Below are 24,152 nucleotides of genomic sequence, written 5' to 3' on the forward strand. Positions count from 1 at the left end.
GCCTCCTCACTTGATTCAATACCCCATTTCTTCTCTGAGTACATCACAAAGAGCCTGGCATTGGGTGGCTACGTACTTAGCTGCTGAGGCACTGACCGCTGCGTCCCCATACTTTGAAATTATGCAAGTCTCTATTGTCCTTTTTTTTTTTTTTTGGCTCTCGCTGCCCCCTTTTCTAGGCAGCTGGAGGACCCAGAGGTGGGGCTCCTGCATTCTCCTGCCTCAGCCTCCTGCACCCTACCCAATACCAAAGGTTCAGGATTTTGTGCCTGAACCGAGCTATCTGCAAGCACTTACCTCTCTTCATGCCCAAAGCTGCTCCTAGCACAGCTTCCGGCCTTCTCCCCTCTAGGATTGGTGCCTCGATGCCCACCTTCACTCAGGACTTCCAGGAGCAGAAGTGCAGGGGCTGGGGCCAACCTTAACACTGCCGTTCACTAGCTGGGCTATTTGTGCAAGTTTCAGAACCTCCGTGCCTCGGTTTCCCCACTGAGACTTGGGCCCCTCATCTCCACAGGATACTTGTGGCCCCGGTGGCACTGCATAGAGCTCAGAGCCTGCAGCCAGCCCTCTGCCTCGCTCACCAAGGCAAGTGAGGGTCAGCAGTGCCCAGCCTGGCACCAGGCAGGTGGGAGGGCCCAGTTTCTGGACAGGATGAGTTGGGCTGGGTGCGACCGCACATAGGAGAGAGGCTGGGCTCTGGTCAACTTGCTCAGGACACCCAGGTAGGCACAGGCCAGGGCTGGCATGGGGGGGCAGGGTCTGGGGCCCTCTAAGGCACGCGCAGACACAGGAACTTCCTGGTGCCCAGGGGCTCCGTGCCTCATTGGGGATAGTGCTGGCACGAGGAAGTGGAAAATTGGGGCTTGGGACACCAAATTCAAAAGCCAGCCTGAGACCCCACTGGAGCAGGGTAAGGAGGTGGCTTGATTCCCCACCCCCACAGCCACCCAACCGGCCCAGCCAGCTGCCAGCTGCAGCTGCCACCTCACCCTGGGGCCTAGAGCCCCTGCTGCTGGCTGCACAGCAGAAGGAAGCCGGGACCCCAAGCAGAGTGAGTGGGGCTGGCCCTGAGCCATGGGATTTCAAGCTAGTGGCCCCATGGTGCCCCCTAAGGGTGGCATGGGAGCCAGCTGCAGGCTGCCACCCCCTTCCCCACACTGTGAGTGAGGAGGAGACCTAGGCCCTTTGTGGGCTGGGGCGGGGGTGGGTAGCAGAGCCAGCTGTGCTGTGAAGCTGGAGCCCTTCCCGTGGGTCGCCTGCCCGGGTGCCTTTCCTGCAGCCCCCTGGGCAGACCCCCTCCCCCCATCACCACGCTGTACCTGGCACGACTTTGCCAGTCCCTGGGAGCAGGGCTGGGTGGGGAGAAGGTCCTCTGCAGGGGCCGCCTCCACTAACCCAGCCTGGACAAAGGCGGGCATTGAGGGTGGCCCTGGCACCCCAGCCCGGCTCCGAGGGAGCCCTTCCAGGGCTCGTGCCCTTCCCAGCGACCCAGGGCAGCTCAGGGCAGGGCACATGGGCTGGCACAGGAGCTGCCTGCCAGATGGGGAGGAAACCCTGTCCCTTTGTCCCCACATCCCAGGGCTATCTCCCTGGAAGTGGGGAGTGGCAGGGAGCCCCCCTGCCAGAAACCCCAGGGTGGGGCGGTGAGCACCAGATAGTGGGTCCCTGGCCTGGGCGTCTGGACAGAGGGGACATTGTTGGGATGGAGGAAGGGCTGCCTTGGCCCGGCCACTGTGGACAGAGCTGCCAGCTGTGGGGGAGCCTGGTCGCCAGGCCCTTGCCCCCTCCCCCAGGGAGGCATAAATGGGCAGGGCCTTGACTGTCTCCTTCCTACTTAGGACAATGCCCTCCACAGCCATCTTGTGCCCGTCACCACTGCCCCAGGGCAGCTGAGCCAGCGAGACCACGCTGCTGCGCCTCTTTGGGCTGGTGAGTTCCCGGACCCCACATCCCAAAGATGTCCCCAGAGGGGCGGGTGGGGTGACATGGCCAGGCCGGGGCAGCCTTGACACGGAGCCTCAGTGTCCTGTGCCCCACCCCATCCCCAGAGGACACTGCTGCAGAGGTCCCCGGGTCCAGAGGAAGTGCCTGTGCTGCCTGCCTGTGTCCCTGAGATAAGGGCTCCGGCCTTCCTGGGGACTTGGCCCAGGGCCAGAGTGGCTCAGCTCAGGGCCTGCCACCAGCTCCTGCCCCCTTCCCAGGGCTCTGCCTAGGCTCACATCTGTCCTGGAGTCCCCCAGGTGTGCACAAGATGCAGGGGGAGGGGTGCCTGCTTTGGAAGCTGGTGACTCTCCGGTCCCCTCCGGGCACAGTGTGGCATGGCTTACCCTTCCCCTCTCTTCCTCTTGGTGCCCCCGCAGCCAGTGTGGCTGTATCTCTCCCGGGCCCCTGTCCCTCTGTGGCCAGCGTGGGTTTTGCCTTCCTGTCCCTGTGCTATGGGTGTCCCTCCTTGGTATGTGGTGTCACCTTGTCCTCATGCTATGTCTTTTGTCTGGGTCGCCAGTGTGGGGCCCATCGCTCTCGTCCCCCAGCTGGCCTGGCCCTCTGTCACTCATAGTCCCCTCTGGTGCTGCCTCTAGCTTTCTGGCAGCGCCTGTTCCTCTCAGCGTCAGATGTAGGAGGAGTAGAAGAGGAAAGGACCATTCCTCAGGCGTCCCGCTCTCTGTCTTCTTCTGTCTCTTCCCTGCTGTCTCTCTGTCCTGTCTGTCCCTCCCCTCGGCCCCAGTGATGGCTCCTTGGCCTCCCTTTGGCTTACACCTCCTGCTGGCACCGCTGCTGCTGCTGCTGCTGCTGTCCCCACTGCCATCGCTGCCCTTCTCGGGGAGCCGTCACTTCTCTGCCTCCAACACCACCTTCAACCACCTGGCACTGGCGCCAGGCCGGGGCACACTCTACGTGGGTGCCGTGAACCGCCTCTTCCAGCTCAGCCCAGAGCTGCAGCTCGAGGTCACTGCTGTCACCGGCCCTGTGGTTGATAGTCCTGACTGTGTGCCTTTCCGCGACCCGGCCGAGTGCCCGCAGGCCCGGCTCACCGACAATGCCAACCAGCTCCTACTGGTGAGCAACAGGACCCAGGAGCTGGTGGCCTGCGGGCAGGTGAGGCAGGGCGTGTGTGAGAAGCGGCGCCTGGGGGATGTGGCCACGGTGCTGTACCAGGCCGAGGACCCTGGGGATGGGCAGTTTGTGGCAGCCAACACCCCGGGGGTGGCCACGGTGGGCCTGGTGGTGCCCCTGCCTGACCGTGACCTGCTGTTGGTGGCCAGGGGACTGGCGGGCAAGCTGTCAGCTGGGGTGCCGCCGCTGAGTGTCCGCCAGCTGGCCGGGCCACAGTCCTTCTCAAGCGAAGGCCTGGGCCGCCTCGTGGTGGGCGACTTCTCGGACTACAACAACAGCTACGTGGCGGCCTTCGCCAACGCCCGTTTCGCTTACTTTGTCTTCCACCGCCGTGGCGCGCGAGCCCAGGCCGAGTACCGCTCCTACGTGGCCCGGGTGTGTCTGGGTGATGCCAACCTCTACTCCTACGTGGAGGTGCCCCTGGCATGCCAGGGCCAAGGCCTCATCCAGGCTGCCTTCCTCACCTCGGGCACCTTACTGGGGGTGTTCGCTTCGGGCCTGAGTGGAGCGCGCACGGCCTTGTGTGCCTTTCCCCTGGCTGAGCTGGATGGCAGCATGGAGCGCACCCGGAGACTCTGCTACACAGCGGGCGGTTGGGGCCCCAGCGGCACGGAGGAAGCCACTGTGGAATATGGTGTCACGTCACGCTGCGACACCCTGCCCCCAGTGAGTGACCTGGTCCGGCTTCCACACAGTGACAGCCCGCTGGCCTCTTGGCCACTCTGTCCTGTTCCCCCTCCCCAGAGCCGACTAACCTTTCCCTGTCATCTAGGACTCGCCTGAGTCGTACCCCTGTGGGGATGAGCACACCCCCAGCCCCATTGCTGGCCGCCAGCCCCTGGAGGCCCAGCCCCTGCTACAGGTCGGGCAGCCCGTGAGTGCCGTGGCAGCCCTCGAGGTGGACGGGCGCACCATCGCCTTCCTGGGAGACACACAAGGCCAGCTGCATAAGGTGAGGTCCTGGCCAAGGGGAGCCCTGAGAACCCCCCCACTTCTGCCTCCCACACCTTGACACCTGGCAAGTATCCCCTCTTCCTCTGGCTCCCACCTGGGTGGCTTAGGTGACTGCCCAGTCACCTCCTAAGGTGGCCTTGCCTTCTCTGAGCAACGAGAGCCAACGGTCAAGGTGGGTGAGGGTGACGTGGGGGTGGGGCTGCCACAACTCTTGCCTCCTAGTGATCTGCCTGCCTCCTCCCAGTGCCCAGCAGGAGGTTGGCATGTTCCTGCCCAGATGGCTAGCAGGAAAGGGAGCTGACTCTGGGGTCACAAGAAAGCCCTGCCAGCTGACTTTGGCTTGGCAGGATGGCCCAGCCCTGTCCCTGTGCCCCGCCCAGGTCTTTGTCAACAGCTCCCAAGGCCAGGTGTACCACTCCCAGCAAGTAGGGCCCCCAGGAGCAGCCATCAGCCCTGACCTGCTGGTGGACAGCAGTGGCAGCCACCTGTACGTCCTGACCGCCCAACAGGTGAGGGCCGCCCGGGTCTGGGGACTGGGCCTGTGCCCGTTCCACAAGTCCTTGCAACTCCTACCCTTCCTTCCAGGTGGCCCGGGTCCCTGTGGCAACCTGCTCCCAGTTCCCTGACTGCCCCAGCTGCCTCCAGGCCCGGGACCCGCTATGCGGCTGGTGCATCCTGCAGGGCAGGTGAGTGTGAGCCTGCACCCTGGCCTGGGCGGGCGGGGGGGGGGCTGCGCCCCAGAATAGCTCCAGAGGTCCCAAGAGGCCAGCTCTTCTCGTCCAGGTAGACACCCGGGCCTCAGCCAAGCTCCTCAGTCGTGCCCACCCCTCCAGGGGTGAATCTAGGAGGTGCCTCTGCTGGCCGATGCCCCACTCCTCTTGCTCTCCCTGCTCCCTGCTGCCAGCCCCCAGGGAGCCTGAGACCCACTCGATAACCCTCAGGGGCCCTGCCCACAGGTGCACCCAGAAGGGCCAGTGCCAGCGGGCGACCCTGCCACGCCAGTGGCTCTGGAGCTACAAAGAGGACAGTCGCTGCCTGCATGTCCAGAGCCTGCAGCCGGCCCAGCAGCCCCGGCAGGAGCAGGGCCAGGTAAGGCCTCATGCCACACAGCACATGGCCGCTGCTGCTGACCCCACGCCGTCCTACTCTGTCTCCACCTCCCTGTGTCCCTCGCATGTGTTCCAGGTCACCCTGTCTGTCCTCTGGCTGCCCACCCTGGCTGAGGATGAATACTTCCATTGTGCCTTTGGGGACTATGACAGCTTGGCTCTTGTGCAAGGTCCCCATGTGGCCTGTGCCACCCCTCCCCAAGACCAGCTGCCACTTAACCCTCCAGGCACAGGTGAGGGGACCTCTGGGGAGGGAGAGGCCCAGGCCAGAGGGAGTAGGGGTACATGAGCTGTTCCGCCACCACTGTCCCCTCTCAGACCACATCACCCTGCCCCTGGCCCTGATGTTTGAGGACGTGGCCGTGGCCACCACCAACTTCTCCTTCTATGACTGCAGCACCATCCAGGCCCTGGAGGTGGCTGCCCCGTGAGTCCCTGGACCTGGATCCTGCAGGGTGGGGGTGGAGACCCCAGTGGTGCCCAGCCTGAGCAGAGCCCTGCTTCTGTAGGTGCCGTGCCTGTGTGAGCAGCCCCTGGCGGTGCCACTGGTGTCCCCAGAGCAGCCAGTGTATACACGGGGAGCACTGCCCAGATGGGGAGAGGACAGTCTACAGTACCCAGGAGGTGGGTGTGCCTGGCACCGCAGGATGAGGCCAAGCACAGGCCCCTGGAGTGCCGCAGGGTCAAGGCTCTTGTTCCCTAGGAGGACATCCAGGCACATGGCCCAGGGGCCTGTCCCCAGGTGGAAGGTCTGGCAGGGCCGAACTTGGTGCCTGTGGGCTGGGACATCGGTCTGGCCCTGCATGTGAGGAACCTTCAGTACTTCCGAGTGAGTGGTCAGGCGGGCAGGTGTCCGGCACAATGGGGATGTGACATGTCCAGGGGGCTGACAGTGTCCCCTCCCCACCAGGGCCTGCCTGCCTCCTACAACTGCTGGCTGGAGCTGCCCGGAAAGCTGCAGAGGTTGCCGGCCTCCCTGCAGGAGACGGCTGGGGACCGGGACAGGGATGGGGGCGCAGGTCTCATTCACTGCCAGGCCCAGAAGGTGGGCAGCTGCTTGCAGCCTTGCCTGCCACTGCCGGGTGCCTTCTGCAGCCCTCTGCCCCCTGGCTTTTTCCGATGCCTCATCCCCCTGCTCTGTGCCAGGCTCTAGCATAGCACGTGGCAGGAACAGTGCCCCTCGCCTCTGTCCCTGGGCTCTGGGTCTGGTGGAAACAATCATCCCCATTTTGAGTGGGGGGTCTAGCCTGACCCTGACCTCCACCCACAGTTCCACCCTTCCACGTCCCAGTGGGAGCTCCCGGTGCCCATCTACGTCACCCGGGGGGAGACCCAGCGGCTGGACAATGCCCGCACTCTTCATGGTGAGCAGGGGAGGGGGTTCCAGCCAGCAGATGGGGGCTGGGCCTCGGCGTGCAAGGGCGGGGCTTCAGTGTGCCACCTGACCCCCACCCAGTGACCCTGTACGACTGCGCTGTGGGCCACCCTGACTGCAGCCACTGCCAGGCGGCCAACAGGAGCCTGGGCTGCCTGTGGTGCAGTGACAGCCAGCCTGGCTGTCGCTATGAGCGGCTGTGCCCACCAGGGGCTGTGCAGCTGCTGTGTCCCATGCCCAGCATCAAGGCGGTAAGCCCCCAGCCCCTCCCTGGTGGCCCAGCCTCCCGCTTTTCCCCCCGACCTCCTCCCAATCCTAGCCCCTCAGCCCAGCTTCAGGTCCCCAGTCCCGGGCAGCTTGACTGGCCAGGCACCCCGCTGCAGAGTGGGGTGTGTTGGGGGATCCTATGCACCACCCTTGCCTGCTGCAGATCGAACCCCTCACCGGCCCCCCAGAAGGCGGCCTGGCCCTCACCATCCTGGGCTCCAACCTGGGCCGGACCTTTGCTGATGTGCAAGATGCCGTGAGTGTGGCCGGCCGGCCCTGCAGCCCCGACCCCTCTCGCTACCGCACCTCGGCTCGGTGAGGCACCCGGGCTGTGGGGGCAGTGGGGCCGTGGCTGTGCGGCCACCCAGGGAGAAGGGGGGCTTGCAGCCAAGACATGTGGGACCTTGGGTCAGAGCGCAAAGGAAACCGAGCAGGGGAGGGTGAGAGGGAGCGGGCTCCGGGCCATGGCTGGCAGGATGCTCGCAGATTTGCAGAGCCTTGAGCAGCCATGGGTCCTTGGCTCATTCAGGATTGTGTGTGTGACATCCCCTGCCCCCAATGGCACCACTGGGCCAGTTCAAGTGGCCATCAAGAGCCGGCTGCCGGGCATCTCAGCCCAGCATTTCACCTATCAGGTCGGTGCCCACCTTGAGGTGTCCTTAGTGCGGGGACATGGGGGGGCTGAGGGCACACACTGAAGTAGGCTGGCACACTGGCTCAGAAGAAGCAGGAAACACTGCCGTGTGCCCAGGAAGGAAGCCACATGACCTCAGTGGACAGCAGGCTGGGGGCAGTAGCAGTGGCAAGGACGGTACCACAGGCAGCTGCCCAGGAGGAGGAGGGCAGCTGAGCCAGTCTGGGCACAGAGCTGTTGAGACTTGCTATGGGCCTGACTGCCTGCGGGAGCAGGCGCTGGAGAGAGCGAGGACACCTGCAGGTGCCAGCCTGAGCCCCAGACACCTGAGAGGGTCATTTCTGGGGTGGGGAGCCTGGGGTCAGTGCATGCAGCACCCCAAGGGGAGGCAAGTGGGTATCAGGGTAAGGCTAAAGCTGTCCCGGGGGTGGGGACATGGGAGGAGGCCACCAAGCCAGGACACGGTGTTTCCGGAAAGAGCTGCAGCTCCTGACGTTGACCAGAAAGCAGCCTGCACGGCAGAGCCCTAGAGCCACGTGCCTGCCATGCCTGCCCTGTTCCCCAGGACCCCATCCTGTTGAGCAGGCCCCGTGCCTGTCATGCCTGCCCTGTTCCCCAGGACCCCATCCTGTTGAGCCTGAGTCCTCAGTGGGGCCCACAGGCAGGTGGCACCCAGCTCACCATCCACGGGCAGCACCTGCAGACGGGAGACAACATCAGTGCCTTTGTGGGTGGCCAAGCCTGTCCCATGTGAGTACCCAGCCCTGCTGCCACCCTCTGCTGGACACTCCCTGCAGGCCTGTGTCCCCTCATAAAGCAGGAGCTTCTGTCAGATTCCTAGAGAAGCAGTGCTGTGCCCACTCTAGAGGTCTCTGCCCTGTTCATAGGGGCACTGGGCCAGCAGCAAGCTCCCCTAAGAAGAAATTCTCCTCCCGCCCCACAGCCTGGAGCCCATGTGTCCAGAGGCCATTGTGTGCCGCACCATGCCCCAGGCCATGCCAGGAGAAGCAGCAGTCCTTGTGGTCTTTGGCCATGCTGAGCGCAAACTGCTTACCAGCCCTTTCCGCTACACTGCCAACCCAAGGCTCCTGGCAGCAGAGCCCAGTGTCAGCTTCCGGGGGTGAGGAGCCTGAGCCAGGGCCGCTGGGGCTGGGCTGAGCCGCTGCTGCCCTCCCAGCCTTCTAACCTCCGTCCCTACATAGGGGCGGGCGGCTGATCCGCGTGAGGGGCACGGGACTAGACACTGTGTGGCAGCCCCTGCTGTCTGTGTGGCTGGAGGCTGAGGAGAAAGTACAGGCTTTGGGGAATTCGAACCCCAGGAGGACCTGCGGGGACCCAGCTGCAGGCCGCCAGACTTGTGTTCAGCTTGCAGAGGGCTTGCTACAGGTGAGTCCCTCATCACACCAGCAGGTGGCAGGGCTGTACCCAGGCCATGCCACGGTGCAGGAGCCCTGTTCACTGGCCTCCCCTGCCCCCAGTGCTCCACCATCTGCTCGGTCAACTCGTCCAGCCTCCTCCTGTGCCGAAGCCCCGCTGTGCCAGACGGGGCCCACCCAAAGCGGGTGTTCTTTGCCCTGGATAATGTGCATGTGGACTTTGCCAGCGCCAGTGGGGGTCAGGACTTCCGGTACCAACCCAACCCATACCTGGCCCCGCTCAGCCGTGAGGGGCCATCTCATCCCTACCGCCTGAAACCGGGCCACGTCCTGGACGTGGAGGTGAGCACACTGCCAGCTAGGCGCTCTGGCTGTGGGGCAGGGGTGACAGCACCTCAGGTGTCCCATGTGTCTAGGGTGAGGGCCTCAACCTGGGGATCAGCAAGGAGGAGGTGCGTGTGCACATAGGTGATGGCGAGTGCCTAGTGAAGACGCTCACGCTCACACACCTCTACTGCGAGCCACCACCGCAAGCTCCACAGGCGGCCAACGGCTCAAGTGCGCTACCGCAGTTCGTGGTGAGCAGGCAGCTGGACGGAGGGCGGGGCATGTGTGTGTGTGTGTGTGCGTGTGTGTGCACGCTGCAGGCCACCCAGGCTCAGGACCCCACCCCCCAGGTGCAGATGGGCAACGTGCGCCTGGCCCTGGGCCCTGTCCAGTATGAGGCGGAGCCCATGTTGCCTGCCTTCCCCGTGGAGGCCCAGGTGGGCCTGGGCATGGGTGCCGCTGTGCTGATCGCCGCTGTGCTCCTCCTCACACTCATGTACAGGTGACTTCCCCAGGTGGGTGGGCAGGGGGCTCTGGTGGCCTGGGCTGTGGCTGACGCCAGGTGCCATGCAGGCACAAGAGCAAGCAGGCCCTGCGGGACTACCAGAAGGTGCTGTTCCAGCTGGAGAACCTGGAGACGGGTGTAGGTGACCAGTGCCGGAAGGAGTTCACAGGTGCGTGAGCCTGCACACACACGTGTGCACGTGTGTGTGTGTGTGTGTGCACGCAGGGGCAGAGGGCCCAACGGTTCTGGGCCCACATCTTGGTGAATCCTGGCCGCAGACCTGATGACCGAGATGACAGACCTCAGCAGTGACCTGGAGGCCAGCGGGATCCCCTTCCTGGACTACCACACGTATGCCGAACGCGCCTTCTTCCCAGGCCATGGAGGCTGCCCACTGCAGCCCAAGCTCCAGGGGCCCGGGGAAGAGGGCCGCCACACCACTGTGTGCCAGGGCCTCACCCAGCTCTCCAACCTGCTCAACAGCAAGCTCTTCCTCCTCACAGTGAGGGCCACGTGGTGCTGGGGTGGGCAGGGCACTCAGGGAGGGGTGGTCCAGTCATGCCAGGGGCAGGGGCTCAAGAGCAAGGTGTCACATGGGGCTTCCTGGAGTGAACACCCACTACTCCCTGCCCAGCTCATCCACACCCTGGAGGAGCAGCCCAGCTTCTCCCAGAGGGACCGCTGCCACGTGGCTTCACTGCTGTCCCTGGCACTGCATGGCAAGCTGGAGTACTTGACAGACATCATGAAGACTTTGCTCAGCAACCTGGCGGCCCATTATGTGCGCAAGAACCCCAAGCTCATGCTTCGCAGGTTGGCCTGGCCCTGGATAGGCCTCTGCCCACTACACCCTGGGTGGGCTCTGCCCTGTGTGCCGGGAGCGCCCGGAGTTGGGGAGGAATAAAGGAGCATCCTGATCAGGGTCCTGGGGCCTTCTCCCCACAGAACAGAAACCATGGTGGAGAAGCTGCTTACCAACTGGCTGTCCATCTGTCTCTACAGCTTCCTGAGGGTGAGGGGCGCTGTGCAGTGGGTGACACCAGCCTGTCCCCCAGCACTTGGGAACAGCCTGCCTGGCCTCCCCAGCACACACCCAAGTTAGCCCTGTCCCAGCTGGATGGCTGGCAGAGGCAGGGAGGGCTTAGGCCCCAGCCCCAGGGCCTGAAAGGGCTGTCTGTCCCAGTCAGTCCTTGCTTGCACCCTGTACCCCCACCATGCCCGCAGCTAAGCCTCCCTGGCACACGGCCCCATGGCCAACGCTGGCACACCTTGGTGGTTGCAGGAAGTGGCTGGTGAGCCCCTGTACATGCTCTTCCGTGCCATCCAGTACCAGGTAGACAAGGGTCCTGTGGATGCCGTGACGGGCAAGGCAAAACGGACCCTAAATGACAGCCACCTGCTGCGGGAGGATGTGGAGTTCCGGCCTCTGACACTGATGGTGCTGGTGGGGCCCAGGGCTGGCGGGGATGCAGGTGGCAGTGAAGTGCAGCGCGTGCCAGCCCGGGTGCTCGACACGGACACCATCACCCAGGTCAAGGAGAAGGTGCTGGACCAAGTCTACAAGGGCACCCCCTTCTCACAGAGGCCCTTGGTGTATGCCCTCGACCTCGGTGAGAGAGCTGGTCTGCCCTGCCCAGCTCCCGCCTAGCACCTTGGGGGACTCTGGCTGATGGGCTCACACCGGTCCCTCCAGAGTGGCGCTCGGGCCTGGCTGGTCACCTGACCCTGTCAGACGAGGACTTGACATCAGTGACTCAGAACCGCTGGAAGAGACTCAACACTCTGCAGCACTACAAGGTGCCAGCCGATGGGGGCAGGGTAGGGGGGCAGTGCTTCCCACCTCAGGAGCACTGACGCAGGGCCTGAGCCACCCATGTCCCACCAGGTCCCCGATGGTGCAACCGTGGGGCTCATTCCTCAGCTGCACGGTGGTGGTGGTGCGGTCTCCCAGAGCCTGGCGCAGAGCTGCCCCTCCGGGGAGAGTGAGTCCTCTGTGGCTGGCTTCACCAGCCGCCGCCTCCCATCTCTGTCCTCCCTGCCTTCCCTGTGGCACAGGATGGGGGCAGGGACGAGACTGAGGCCAGGCCTCCATGCCCCCAGACATCCCCATGCTGGAGGATGGCGAGGAGGGCGGGGTGCGCCTGTGGCATCTGGTGAAGGCCACTGAGGAGCCGGAAGGGGCCAAGGCGCGACGCAGCAGCCTCCGGGAGCGGGAGCGGGCTCGGGCCAAGGCCATTCCGGAAATCTACCTCACCCGCCTGCTCTCCATGAAGGTCAGTGTGCCCGCTGCCGGTAAGCTGGGGTGCGGGGCAGCCCCTCACCCTGTGCCATCCCCCCACAGGGCACACTGCAGAAGTTCGTAGATGACACCTTCCAGGCCATTCTCAGCGTGAGCCGGCCCGTGCCACTCGCCGTCAAGTACCTATTCGACTTCCTGGATGAACTGGCAGAGAAGCATGGCATCGAGGACCCAGAGACCCTGCACATCTGGAAAACCAACAGGTACCTTCCAGGCCGACGCTGCCTACCCTCGCCGTGCATCGCCAGGCCCCAACCCCGGCCAGCAGACCTCTGCCACAAGGGGTGGCCTACGCTTCATCACGCACCTGGCCTGTGTCCCCAGCCTGCTGTTGCGATTCTGGGTGAACGCCCTGAAGAACCCACAGCTCATCTTCGATGTGCACGTGTCAGACAACGTGGATGCCATCCTGGCTGTCATTGCACAGACCTTCATCGACGCCTGCACCATCTCAGAGCACAAAGTGGGCCGGGTGAGGACAGTTGGGTAGAGGAGCAAAGGCTGCAGGGGAAGCCTGGCGGCCAGAGGTAGGGATGCTGCTGGCTGCCCTGGCTCCCACTCATGCCAGCACCTCTCCACCCGGGCAGGACTCCCCCGTGAACAAGCTGCTCTACGCCCGAGAGATCCCTCGCTACAAGCAGATGGTGGAGAAGTAGGTGGTGGAGGTGGCAGGGTTGGGGGCCGGGCCGCCTGGCCCTAACTCTGGGCTCCTGCAGATACTACCTGGACATCCGCCGCAGCTCGCCCGCCAGCTACCAGGAAATGAACTGCGCTCTGGCTGAGCTCTCTGGGGTGAGGCGAGGCACAGCCCGCCACCTTTGGGAGGGCTCACTGGGGGTCACCATGGGGCTCGTGGCCTGTGCTGGGACTCACTTTTGCCCATGTGCTGCCCCCAGAACTACACCTCTGCCCCCCACTGCCTGGAGGCTCTGCAAGAGCTATACAACCACATCCACAGGTATTACGACCAGGTGAGGCCCAGGTGCTCCGGAGGGCAGAGGACAGGCCCAGGACGGCCCTGGGGGTGGGCTGGTGGGTGTCCCTGCTGGGAGGCAGTGAAGGACTCAGGGGTGCTCTGGTCCCTCGGCAGATTATCAGTGCCCTGGAGGAGGACCCCGTGGGTCAGAAGATGCAGCTGGCCTGCCGCCTGCAGCAGATTGCCGCCCTGGTGGAGAACAAGGTGACTGACCTGTGAGCTGATGTAAAGCGGGACCTGCTGTGGCTTTGCCTCACTGTGACCCCAGGACCAAGCCAGGGAGCCAGATGGGAGGCACCCCACCGGGCTTGTTTCTAACTTATGACATTCCTTACCCTTCTCCCACTGTATTTATTTGCACGCTGAAATAAAATTGAAGAGTCTGTTTTTGAAAAAGCCCAATCCCCAGTCCCTTGCAGTTCACTGCCACAGCCCCAGCAGTCCCACCTTTTCCCCCTTTCCCTTTGAGAAGAACCAGAATGAACTTTTATTGTTTTTTAAGACAGGTTCTCAATATGCAGTTTAAACTGGCCTTGAACTATGTAGCCCAGGCTGGCCTCAAACTCACAGCGATCCTCCTGCCTCAGCCTCCTGAGTGCTGGGATGGCGGGCATGCGCCACCACGCCTGGATGCTTTCTAAGCAGCGAGAACAACAATTTGTTGGCCTTGTTGGACCCCTCCTCACTGGCACCCACAAACGTGAAGCAGGGCCCCTCTGTCCCCTGCACTGCCCTGGGTACTTTAGGTCCTGAGGTTGCAGTCTCCCTCTGTGCCACCCAGTTCACAGGCAGGGTCCATGGGTCGACTGTTCCCACGGGATGTGGTGGAGCTGGCTGTCAGTGGGCGCCTGGCAAATGGGGACACAGCAGGAGCGGCAGCCCAGAGCGAGCAGGGGGCTGGGAGGGAAGCCGTGCCAGGTGCTACAGCGGGGTCCTAGAAGGGCCTGGCACTCCCATGGCAGGAACGAGCTGCCCCTCACTCTGGTCTGGACCACACTCAGCCAAGGGCCCCTACGGCACTACAATCGGGGGAGATGTGAGCCCCCACCCATCCGGGGAGCATCTGGGGTTGAGAGGGTCCCCCCAGAAGGACTCCCACGGGGACTAAGTGGGAAGTCCAAGGATGCCCTGAAGGTTCCAGAGCGCCACCGGTGCCACACAGCACAGGGGATACACTCAGCCTGAGGACCTGGTCACCACGTCAACCACACCCTGCAGTCATCCCAGGGTGCAGGCACTTGGACAAGGGTCAGGATTACCACACCCTCGAGGTGCCCCTCGCTTGGTCCTGAGGTGCAGGAGCTCAGCCTGGGGCCCGGGGGCCTGGCTCTGGCCAGTGTCCTGTCACCACACTGCCCCCTCCCCGCGTGCATACCTTGCCCACAGCCGAGCAGCTGGGAAGCTATTTATAAAGGCGGGTGAGATCAGCAGCCAAAGCTATAAATGCACAGGCCACCACCAGGCCCCACAGGAGCCGCTGCCCGGAGTGCTGGAGCTGCAGGCTGTGAGGCCAGGATGAACGACAGCACGGGTGGTGGCGGTGGTGCCGACAGTGGTGGCAGCAGCAGCAGCAGGTAGGGATCAGCTGGGCGCCCGGGGTCTCCGGCACATTACACATTCACTGCCTGCCCACCCCACCCTGCCCACAGCTCACAGGCCTCCTGCGGGCCCGAGTCCTCGGGCTCTGAGCTGGCACCAACTATGCCAGCACCACAGATACTGCCAGGGCTGCTGGGCTCTGACAATGAGGAACAGGAAGACCCCAAGGACTACTGCAAGGGTGAGGCCTGGCCTTGGGCTCAAAGGGCCAGACTGGCACCTCAGAGGTTTGGGCTGCCCAGATGCACTGGGTCTATCAGCTCCTTCTGGCAGGTGGCTACTATCCGGTGAAGATCGGTGACCTGTTCAACGGGCGCTACCATGTGGTGCGCAAGCTGGGCTGGGGCCACTTCTCCACCGTGTGGCTCTGTTGGGACATCCAGTGAGTGGCCCCCACTCCCCAGGGCCCAGCGCTGGCCGGGATCCTGCCCCAGGCTTGGTCGCGGGACCCACGGTGGCCCCCGGAGCATAGCTAGTACTGGCACATCATGAGGTCTCGCTGTTCCAGGCGCAAGCGCTTTGTGGCCCTGAAAGTGGTGAAGAGTGCCGGGCATTACACGGAGACAGCTGTGGATGAGATCAAGCTCCTCAAATGTGTGAGGCGCCTCCCCTCCACTCTGGGTTCCTGAGGCTGCCTGCCTGGGGCCTGGCAGAGCGGGGGCAGGGCCCACAGGGCTCAGCTGAGGATGGGTGGGGCTCCCAGAGGGGCAGGCTCCAGCTGGCACTGCCTACTGGGAGGGTAACGGAGGCCTGGGTGAGTGGAGCCACTGGTGTTTGGGGGGCACTGAAGGGTAGACTGGAGCCATCTGCGGCCACCTGGCTTGTAGGTTCGGGACAGCGATCCCAGTGACCCCAAAAGGGAGACCATCGTTCAGCTCATAGATGACTTCCGGATCTCAGGGGTCAACGGAGTCCGTATCCTTGGCAGGCTGGGTAGGGGTGCAGTGGGAAGGGACCAGGCCCCCCTTCTTAACCTCCCACACCTCCACCTGAGCTGCGTGGTCTGGGAACAGATCCACCCCTCCAGGCATGTTTTCCGTATGTGGGGGATGGGGTGCTGGCAGCTGGGGTGCTCTGTGGGCGTGTGTGTCACTGAGACCAAGGAGCACACTAGAGTAGACTGGGCCTCTCAAGCCAGTCACAAATGACCATAAAGTGCCCCATCCCACCTGGCACACCTGAGGGTGACGGGGACACTGACACCCTGGGAGAGTGGTGGCCCCAGCTATGTGCCCTTCACTCCACACCCAGATGTGTGCATGGTGCTGGAGGTCCTGGGCCACCAGCTCCTCAAGTGGATCATCAAGTCCAACTACCAAGGCCTTCCAGTGCCCTGCGTGAAAAGCATCATGAGGCAGGTGAGTGCTGCCTCCTGGGCTGCCAGCCCGGCTCCGGCCACCCGTAACTCAGGTGTAGCTGTGCCCAGGTGCTGCATGGCCTGGACTACCTGCACACCAAGTGCAAGATCATCCACACGGACATCAAGCCTGAGAACATCCTGCTGTGCGTGGGTGACACCTACATCAGACGCCTGGCAGCCGAGGCCACCCAGTGGCAGCAGTCAGGGGCCCCGCCGCTGTCCCACTCCACAGGTACCGGGAGCAGGTACAGGGCCAGCCTGCACCTTGGGGCCTCTGTCCCCACCTGATCGCCACTCCTCTTTCTCCCTACCCCACTGCACCCCAGTCAGCACTGCCCCCCAGGAGGTCCTGGTAAGTTGCAACACCCCTCCTCCACTCTTCCTCAGCCACTCACTGCACCCCAACAGTGGCACTTCTACAAGCCTGGGTGGTCCCGATGAGGGAGACAGGGTGGGTCATATGTCCCCATGACTACTTCCAGCTGCCTCCACTGGGGCCAGGAGGGAACAGGGAGCACCCCAGGCAGGCAGAGACGGGCTAAGGGGTGCCCCCAGGGCCAGGCCTGGTTAGGGAACTCCCACCGCCAGATTGGCAGCAGCTCCGGGGATGACCAAGACTCTGGTGGCAGACTGGTAAACTGTCAAAAAACAAGCGGAAGAAGATGAGGCGCAAACGGAAGCAGCAGAAGCGGCTGCTGGAGGAGCGCCTGCGGGACCTGCAGCGGCTGGAGGCCATGGAGGCTGCAGGCCAGGCTGAGGGTGAGGGGCCAGCGAGGGCACCACCCTGCCAGCGAGCACATGCGCAGGCTGCTGCTCACACGGGCCTCTGCCCCAATTCCCCAGACTCTGGCTTGAAACTCGAGGGAGGCAGTGGCTCCACCTCCTCCTCGGGCTGCCACCCTGGGGGTGTCCGGGCCAGCACCTCCCCAGCCTCATCCTCCCCCGCTCCCGGGGGCGACCGAAGCCTTAGCCCCGGCTCACAGACATCGGGCTTCTCGGGTTCCCTGTTCTCTGCGGCCTCCTGCTCCATCCTCTCAGGCTCATCCAATCAGCGTGAGACCGGGGGCCTCTTGTCACCCAGCAGTAAGTGTTGTGGGCAGGGACGGGCAGCAGGCAACAGGGCAGAGGAGCTAGGCTGCCCAACCCCTCCACCCCTTCCTCCCGCAGCACCCTTTGGTGCCTCGAACCTCCTAGTGAACCCCCTGGAGCCCCAAAATGCAGACAAGATCAAGGTCAAGATTGCGGACCTGGGCAACGCCTGCTGGGTGGTACGAGCCCCTCAGGGACCCTGGTGGGGCGTGGGGGCCCCTCCAGCAAAGCCAAGGCCGCTGGGGAGGCAGGGCAGGGGTGAGAGCCCAGCTCCTGTCCCCAGGAGCCCTCTTGCCTCCAGCACAAGCACTTCACGGAGGACATCCAGACGCGGCAGTACCGGGCTGTGGAGGTGCTGATCGGCGCAGAGTACGGGCCGCCAGCAGACATCTGGAGCACGGCCTGCATGGTGTGTGGGCACTGGGAGTCCCCGAGGCCAGGCCGCTCACACTGGCCACGGCCTCACCTCTCCTCTCGCAGGCCTTCGAGCTGGCCACTGGAGACTACCTGTTTGAGCCTCACTCTGGAGAAGACTACAGTCGTGACGAAGGTAGGGAGGGGCCCGGGGCCGGAGCGCCTACCCGATGTCCACCCACCCACGCGTCCCCTTCCCTCTGCCACCACAGACCACATCGCACACATCGTGGAGCTGCTGGGCGACATCCCCCCGGCCTTCGCCCTCTCTGGACGCTATTCCCGGGAATTCTTCAACCGGAGAGGTGGGGTACATGGGGTAGAGATGGGCCAGGGCCTGGGGACAGGGCCCGACACTGCCCACCCACCCGTCCACCCGCAGGAGAGCTGCGGCACATCCACAACCTCAAGCACTGGGGCCTGTACGAGGTACTCATGGAAAAGTACGAGTGGCCGCTGGAGCAGGCCACGCAGTTCAGTGCCTTCCTGCTGCCCATGATGGAGTACATCCCCGAGAAACGAGCCAGCGCCGCCGACTGTCTGCAGCACCCGTGGCTCAACCCCTAGTCCCACCGCCCCACCTGTGGGCACAGTGCCCTCCCCACCGGAGGCCAGCGTCCTCGGCCACTGCAGTCCGCCCAGTGGCCTCCATTCAGGAGAGCGTTCGCGTTTCTTAATAAAGTGTGCACTGAACACTGGGGTCCAGGAGCAGGGCTGGGCGGATGCCATTTTATTCTGGGGTCAGGTGGCAACGCTGGCTGTGGTGCTGGGGTGCAGGAGGGCCTAGGCCTCCATGGCCCGGCCATTGATGATGCGGATGTGGCGGATGATATCCTGGATGGCCTGGGACGTGGTGCCCTGGCCCCCAATGTCTGGGGTATGCATCTGCAGGAGACCGGAAGTGTGGGTGCACTGGGCCTGCCAACACCTGCCCACCCCTGGGCGGCCTGGGGCTGCCCACCGTCCTGCCTGTAGACGGCAGGACCCAGAACTGCCACCAGGACAGTGGTACCACCCTCCCTGGCCCCTGAGGGTGGGTCATACCTGCCCAACACAGGCTAGGGGACAGTGGGGAGGGACGGGAGCACCCTCACGTTTTCGTTGTCCATGGACGCCAGGACAGCTTTGCGGATGGAGGTGGCATAGGAGTGCAACCTGGAGGAAGGGAGTGGCATTTGGTGCTTGGGCCAAGGGGGTGGGGGGGGCCGGTGCTGGGCACTGGACATCACTTACTTGAGGTGGTCTAGCATCATGCAGCTGGCAAGCAGCGTGGCCGTGGGGTTGGCGATGTTCTTATTGGCGATACTCTTGCCTGTGTTCCTCGTGGCCTGGGAAAAACATGACACAGGAGGGTGGGTGGGGCATGTCCAGCAGAGGCACGGCCGCAAGACAGAGAATGGGGCAGCCAGGGACAACAAGAGGCAGCCTAATGGCTCATGGGACACCGGCCACATCTGCAACTCACCGTCTCAAACACAGCGTACACATGGCCATAGTTGGCTCCTGCCACAAGGCCTGGGCCCCCAACCAGCCCTGCGCAGACATTGTTGACGATGTTGCCATAGAGGTTGGGCATCACCATGACATCAAACTGCTGGGGCCGGGACACGAGCTGCAGGTGAAGGTGGCTGAGTGTGAGAAGTCCAGGCACCCAGGGCAGGAGGCCTCGGAGCCGGGCGGGTGACTACCTGCATGGTGGTGTTGTCCACGATCATGTTCTCAAAGGTGATTTGGGGGTAGTGGGCTGCCACCTCCCTGCAGCACTGGAGGAAGAGACCATCACCTAGCTTCCTAGGAGGAGGCAAGGGAGACAGGACACCGGCTTGGCCTATCACCACGCATGGTCAGAGGAAGCCCGAGGCCGATTTCTAACCACCCCCATCTGCAACCAGCCCCACGCCTCCTCTCCAAAGTGTGGATGTGGTGTGGCCACAGACCCACTGCGAATGCCCCTTGATGGGTGGCCAGTGTCCCCAACCCCAAGTCTGAGAGCAGACCAAGCAGGCCACTCCAGCCGCTTTGGGGCACTGGGGACCTACATGATGTTGGCCTTGTGCACAGCCGTCACTTTCTTTCGCCCGCTCTCCTGGGCCAGCTTGAAGGCGTATTCAGCGATGCGCAGGGACTTGGCCTTGGTGATGATCTTCAGGCTCTCCACCACTCCTGCCACACTCTGCCAGGAGTGGAGGGGCGCCATGAGGTGCAGCCCCCTCAGAGAGCCACCCTCTTCTTGGCTCCTCAAAGTCTATCCCCGATGCTAACCCTGGCCAGAATGGCTGGGCTCACCTAACGCTCCCCAGGCCCCGCGCGGGTGCCTGGCTCTGCCCACCTCGTGCTCCAGGCTGCTGTACTCGCCCTCTGTGTTTTCCCGAACGATGAGGATGTCTATGTCCTTGTGCCGCGTCACCACTCCCGGCAGGCTCTTGCAGTGGATGACGTTGGCGTACAGGTCCAGGCTGGTGCTGGGAGGGGTACAGAGGAAGAAGCAGGCTGGACACGACTGGCAGCTGGTCAGGGTCACGACCACCGGCACAGCCCACGCTGGCCCTCACTGGGCCACCTTCTCACACACGAGGCCCTCACCGGAGGATGTTGTTCCGGGATTTGTGGGACGGTGGTAGGTTGTGGTTGGTTTCGATGTTGCCTGTAGAACAAAAACAAGACAGGTGGGCTGGAGGGGGGCCCAAGTGCTGCCATGCCACCCTGTCTCCTTGCCTGGTGCAGGACGTGTGCACTAAAGGCTGCTGCCAGTGGAGGAGACAACAGGATGAGGCACCAGCATAAGCTCGTAGGGACACACTGGGGGGGGCACCTGGCCCGCAGCAGGCATCCGCTAACTGTATACTAAACAAATGAATAAATGAAGAATAGAAATGCTGGCAGCTGGCAGAAGCCCTGCCATTCCCCAGCCCGACTATGGCTCGAGAGACAGTGACCACTCCTGCTGCCTGCTGCCAACAGGCTGGCTGGCCAGGCCAGAACCCACAAGGTGACCTTGGGCTGGGTTATGGCCAAGATCCCAAACTGAGGTGCCCACAGGCCTACAAGAGCAGCAGCCAGGGGCGCCCGGAAGAGGTCATAGCTCGGACCCCAGAGCAGAAGCCTAGAGGACTGGGTGTTCACAGTTGCCAAGGGAAGGAGGCCAGAGGATGCCAAGCAGAGAGCCCTTTCCAGCAGCCCACCAGGACCACCCAGCCTTCAGCGCCCCCAATCCATCTCCAGGGCTCGTCCTGCTCACAGTCCTACACAGGCACCATGGGCTGAACCTGCAGAATGGTGGAGGTCAGGAAGGGCAAATTCGGCACAGGCCCCACAGAACTGTACCTTGAGGACCCTGCTCTACAGAAGAGCCCTGCAGAGGGAGTGTGGCAGGGGGAAGGAGGAGGTGCTGCCCACTACCACCGTGTATCCACAGGCACGCAGAGATATCCACCCAGACTCCAGGCAAGGAATCCGCTCTGGCCAGCATCCTGGCACTGGGGCACCAGGGCCCTGGAGCCCCAGAGCCACAAGCCTCACCCTTCAGGGCCACGCGGTTCCGACGGATGGCCATGATGGCATTGCGGATGTCCTCCTCATCGGCATTGGAGCTCACGTGCACCTCTTCGAAGTCTACTGGCACACACGCGTGCCTGGGGCAGAGTGGGGTCAGGGAAGCCGCCCCAGGGCCCATGCCTCCTCTTCCAGGAAGCCTGCCCTGGCTGCCGCTGACAGAGGCCTCGCCCTGCGGCTGCTCACCTCAGCCCAGCTGTGGCTGGAAGGGGACTGGGAGTACCATGCCAACAGAGGAGGACACATCCGAACCCTGCTACGTGGTAGAATCAGAGGCTGGGCTTTTCTAGGCCTTCCTGTGGCTGCCACACCAGGTTCTCAGGCATAGCCCCTCTCGCCAAAGTTACCAGGGCCCGCTGGCTGTGGCAGGACACAACCCACTCCCCTGGGGGACACATCTCCATACCTGAACACAGACTTCACATGCAGCATGAGCTCCGGTCCGATGCCATCCCCTGGGATCATGGTCACAGTGTGCCGGCCGCCATACTTAGCTGATGGAGGCTGCAAAGAGAGAGAGGGTGAGGACAGGGCTCTGGGTGTCCCCCAAGCTCCCCAGCTCAGCACCTAGAGCCAGCACCCCCTTCTCACACCCCCGATCCCACAGGCCGGCCCATCTGGAGGTGCCGACTCGAGGTCAGGCTCCCTACTCGGCAACAACCCTGGAGGCCATGTGGACTTGGGTCAACCCCAGAGCAACTGCAAAGCCCCACGGCCGACACAGAGGACAAGGAGAATACTCACGATCGTTTGTTGCTAGAGGGAGGACAGAAAGGAAGAACACAGGTCAGGCAAGGTCAGAGGAGCAAGGCTGTGACCAGAGGAGGACTGGGCCTGCTCCGCCCTCTAGCACAACTTGGGGAAGGGCAAGACCCGCCTCTGAGAAGGGCGCACACGCAGAGTCCCACGGCCCTGTGTGCCCCAGTCAGGGACTCACCGAGGAGATGTGCCTCCGGGGGACCTCGCAGGCACCCAGCACCTGGCAGAGGAAACCCAAATGCAAGTCGAGTTGGCAAGGGCTGGCCTAGCTGTGGGCAGGGAAGGGAGACTGAGGCTGGCAGGCTCGGCTGGAGTCTGCTCGAGTGCTGGAGACAGGAGGGGTGGTGGCAGGGCCAGAGTCCCAAGGGAACCTCACTGTGCCACCAGGTGGGGTTTATGGGTCCTGGACAGGCCCTCCTCCAGGGGCCGAGCCGGGCTCCCAGGGCACTAGCACTGCCTCCCCTCAGCTCGGGACACCTCCCTCGGCTGGCACCGCTCTGTTCCCCTCCCCACCCATCACTCCATGACTCAGTTGCATGGACGCTTCCCCAGTGTACAAATGCACCAGAAAGTGAAGAAAAAGATGGAGACTGGGAGCTCTCAGTCCAACTCCACGGTCCACTACTCTCAAGATGGCTTAATGTCTTCATCTGTAAGCCATATGTCAGAGGCACCCACTGCATGTGACAAGAGAAGGCATGGGAGCAACTCACAGGAGCTGGCCTCCTGTGCTCAGGCCTGGGCACCCCTAGCCACAGCTGGCACTATCACCACCAGGGACAAACATCTCCTGCAGCTTGTTTCTGGGCCAGATGTTCCACTGGGCTCTGGCCAAAGTGCCAAGATCTCTTCAGACAGAGACTCCCCTGATCTTATGCTGTACAAATTACAAAGGCTCAGTCACCTCCAGGTCATCCTGGGAAGCCACAGGCAAAGTTGCTGAGTGTACAGCAGGCCGGGGATACACAGACACGGGTCTGTCACTTCTTGGCAGTTTCCCAGAAAGCCATGGGTCCGGGGTGGCATGCGTTCCCGCTGGAGGGCTGCACACTCCATACCCTACTAAGACTTTTCTCTAAGGCTTCTGCTGCATCCTCGTGCTTTCCAGGAGGTCCCAACGAGTGATGCCCAAGATCTGAAGTTCCTTTAGAAGGGTTTCCATACCCAGGACAGCCAGGCTCAGGAGAAGCCAGACCACCAACCTTTTCTGCCCCAACCCCCACCCCAAGAAGCAGGCACACAAGCATGTGCACACACACACACACACACACACACACACGTGGGGTGTGTGGGGGTTGACAGATGTCTTGGAGAGCAGGCAGATGCCTAGCTACAGGAGCCTCCAGGGCATCTGAAAATTCTCTACAGTATGTGAGGCATCCTCTCATCGACGACAAGGGAAAAGAAAGCATTTTTGTTGTTGTTTTTTTGAGATAGGGTCTCATTATGTAGTTCAAGCTGGCTTTGAACTCACTAACCCAGGCTGGCCTCAGATTTGCGGAGATCCTCCTGCCTCAGCCTCCTGAATGCTAGGATTACAGGCATGTAGCACCACACTAGGTTTGAAACTAGCACGTTAAAGAAAACAGTAGAAAGTATACACAGTCTTTCTCTGAGGACACAGGGGTTAAACATGGGAGTAGAAACGTCCCCAGGGAGCATCAACAAAATCATGAGGCTCTGGAAGGTCAAAACTGGCAGGGACTTTTGAGAACAGAGGTCCCCATCCCTCTGTCTAGATAAGGGGAACGGGGACTCAGAGAGACAAGGGGACTGGCCTGGGGCCATGCCGCTAGTGAGGTGGTGGGGAGCAACCATGTAGGTCCTGTCTCATCCCCAGGCAAACTGTTGGCTTGCTGCTGCTAAGCAGTGCTAACAGACCGCTATCCTTGTCCTAGACGTGGGCAAGGAAGAATCAGACCGAAAAATCATGATTCTAAACTGAGAATGGAGGAAGCAAAGTAGTTCCTTCCCATCCTAGGTGCTTGACGGGGGGGAATCTGGGGATCTAAATGAGGGCGCGATCTGGATGACTGGAAAAGTCCGATTCTCCTCCTCCAAAGGGACTGGTGGCAAGGCGGTCCACCACCACAGAGAGACCCAAAGAGGAACGGAGTCTCAGAACGGGCTACCCAAGGCGGGCTGGCACACGTGACGGCCTCGAAAGGGCTCCCACAAGAACGCGAAGGAGGTGACAGCCCCCGCGGCCCACCCTCCCACCTAGTCCTGAGCCCCGGCCACCAGACCTAGACCCCCGGAGCAGCCAGATACGTGCCAACTTCGGCCAATCCACTCACTGACAGGGGATGCGGCCAATGAGCTCCGGAACGTGGGCCTCTGCCCGCCCCTCCCTCATTCCGCAGCCAATCGAGCACCAGGCCGCTCAGAGCCGCCGCACCGTCCCGGCCCCAATGGGGTGCGAAGCCCCCCCTCAACGAGC

The 24,152-nt window shown here is 63.0% G+C and overlaps 3 protein-coding genes across 16 annotated transcripts in view; 2 read left to right on the top strand and 1 right to left on the bottom strand.

Moving 5' to 3' along the window:
• The first annotated feature begins 664 nt into the window (after positions 1-664).
• Plxnb3 (plexin B3) lies at positions 665-13,384 on the top strand. 11 transcript variants are annotated; one of them, XM_033760211.1, is made up of 36 exons: positions 1,531-1,646; positions 1,842-1,932; positions 2,583-3,783; positions 3,890-4,069; positions 4,452-4,580; positions 4,657-4,757; positions 5,028-5,160; positions 5,257-5,413; positions 5,499-5,607; positions 5,690-5,804; positions 5,884-6,009; positions 6,091-6,225; positions 6,451-6,544; positions 6,637-6,806; positions 6,986-7,137; positions 7,352-7,457; positions 8,076-8,206; positions 8,400-8,576; positions 8,659-8,842; positions 8,935-9,174; positions 9,249-9,410; positions 9,510-9,661; positions 9,733-9,833; positions 9,943-10,166; positions 10,299-10,477; positions 10,610-10,676; positions 10,947-11,274; positions 11,358-11,461; positions 11,550-11,646; positions 11,765-11,937; positions 12,006-12,166; positions 12,288-12,435; positions 12,551-12,615; positions 12,680-12,755; positions 12,860-12,934; positions 13,054-13,383. In XM_033760211.1, the coding sequence occupies exons 1-36, from the start codon at positions 1,544-1,546 to the stop codon at positions 13,156-13,158; spliced, it is 6,051 nt and encodes a 2,016-aa protein (XP_033616102.1). In that variant the 5' UTR covers positions 1,531-1,543; the 3' UTR covers positions 13,159-13,383. The 11 variants fall into 11 exon arrangements, with proteins under 11 accessions (XP_019063563.1, XP_019063558.1, XP_019063559.1 ...); XM_019208018.2 differs by lacking the exon at positions 1,531-1,646 and adding an exon at positions 665-725 and having other exon boundaries at positions 9,249-9,661; positions 13,054-13,384; XM_019208013.2 differs by lacking the exon at positions 1,531-1,646 and adding an exon at positions 665-725 and having other exon boundaries at positions 2,729-3,783; positions 9,249-9,661.
• Positions 13,385-13,538: 154 nt separating this feature from the next.
• Positions 13,539-18,094, top strand: Srpk3 (SRSF protein kinase 3). Of its 3 annotated transcripts, XM_010628029.2 has the most exons (15): positions 13,539-14,513; positions 14,589-14,719; positions 14,812-14,920; positions 15,047-15,134; positions 15,366-15,453; positions 15,790-15,896; positions 15,965-16,130; positions 16,225-16,250; positions 16,528-16,657; positions 16,742-16,981; positions 17,066-17,166; positions 17,289-17,396; positions 17,468-17,537; positions 17,614-17,706; positions 17,784-18,094. In XM_010628029.2, exons 1-15 carry the CDS (start codon positions 14,383-14,385, stop codon positions 17,966-17,968), a joined length of 1,773 nt encoding a protein of 590 aa, XP_010626331.1. In that variant the 5' UTR covers positions 13,539-14,382; the 3' UTR covers positions 17,969-18,094. The 3 variants fall into 3 exon arrangements, with proteins under 3 accessions (XP_010626331.1, XP_010626329.1, XP_010626330.1); XM_010628027.2 differs by having other exon boundaries at positions 16,528-16,981; positions 17,271-17,396; XM_010628028.2 differs by having other exon boundaries at positions 16,528-16,981.
• The window catches only part of Idh3g (isocitrate dehydrogenase (NAD(+)) 3 non-catalytic subunit gamma), a 6,452-nt gene continuing 382 nt past the window's right edge, over positions 18,083-24,152 (bottom strand). Inside the window, exons 2-13 of one of the 2 annotated variants that reach the window (XM_010628030.2) lie at positions 21,891-21,932; positions 21,698-21,709; positions 21,360-21,457; positions 20,921-21,033; positions 19,985-20,045; positions 19,731-19,863; positions 19,441-19,574; positions 19,090-19,192; positions 18,867-19,013; positions 18,635-18,729; positions 18,496-18,556; positions 18,083-18,286 (exon numbers count right to left, since the gene is read on the bottom strand). In XM_010628030.2, the coding sequence (XP_010626332.1) occupies positions 18,185-18,286; positions 18,496-18,556; positions 18,635-18,729; positions 18,867-19,013; positions 19,090-19,192; positions 19,441-19,574; positions 19,731-19,863; positions 19,985-20,045; positions 20,921-21,033; positions 21,360-21,457; positions 21,698-21,709; positions 21,891-21,932 (1,101 nt within the window). In that variant the 3' untranslated portion in view covers positions 18,083-18,184. The remainder of the gene's footprint in view (positions 18,287-18,495; positions 18,557-18,634; positions 18,730-18,866; positions 19,014-19,089; positions 19,193-19,440; positions 19,575-19,730; positions 19,864-19,984; positions 20,046-20,920; positions 21,034-21,359; positions 21,458-21,697; positions 21,710-21,890; positions 21,933-24,152) is intronic. The other variant, XM_010628031.2, reaches the window with a different exon arrangement.

The sequence above is a fragment of the Fukomys damarensis genome, unplaced genomic scaffold, assembly GCF_012274545.1.
Source record: "Fukomys damarensis isolate Sample0158 unplaced genomic scaffold, DMR_v1.0_HiC HiC_scaffold_39, whole genome shotgun sequence".
Classification (NCBI taxonomy): Eukaryota; Metazoa; Chordata; class Mammalia; order Rodentia; family Bathyergidae; genus Fukomys; species Fukomys damarensis.

Excerpts from the sequence above, each read along its gene's own strand:
- Plxnb3 (XM_019208019.2), top strand. The coding sequence starts at position 1,544 with ATGGGGAGGAAACCCTGTCCCTTTGTCCCCACATCCCAGGGCTATCTC. Across the intron at positions 1,647-1,841 it reads AGAAACCCCAGGGTGGGGCG|GACAATGCCCTCCACAGCCA; the intron begins GTGAGCACCAGA and ends CTTCCTACTTAG. Across the intron at positions 8,207-8,399 it reads GGTGGCCAAGCCTGTCCCAT|CCTGGAGCCCATGTGTCCAG; the intron begins GTGAGTACCCAG and ends CCCGCCCCACAG.
- Srpk3 (XM_010628027.2), top strand. The coding sequence starts at position 14,383 with ATGCACAGGCCACCACCAGGCCCCACAGGAGCCGCTGCCCGGAGTGCT. Across the intron at positions 14,514-14,588 it reads GGTGGCAGCAGCAGCAGCAG|CTCACAGGCCTCCTGCGGGC; the intron begins GTAGGGATCAGC and ends CCCTGCCCACAG. Across the intron at positions 15,454-15,789 it reads CTCAGGGGTCAACGGAGTCC|ATGTGTGCATGGTGCTGGAG; the intron begins GTATCCTTGGCA and ends CTCCACACCCAG.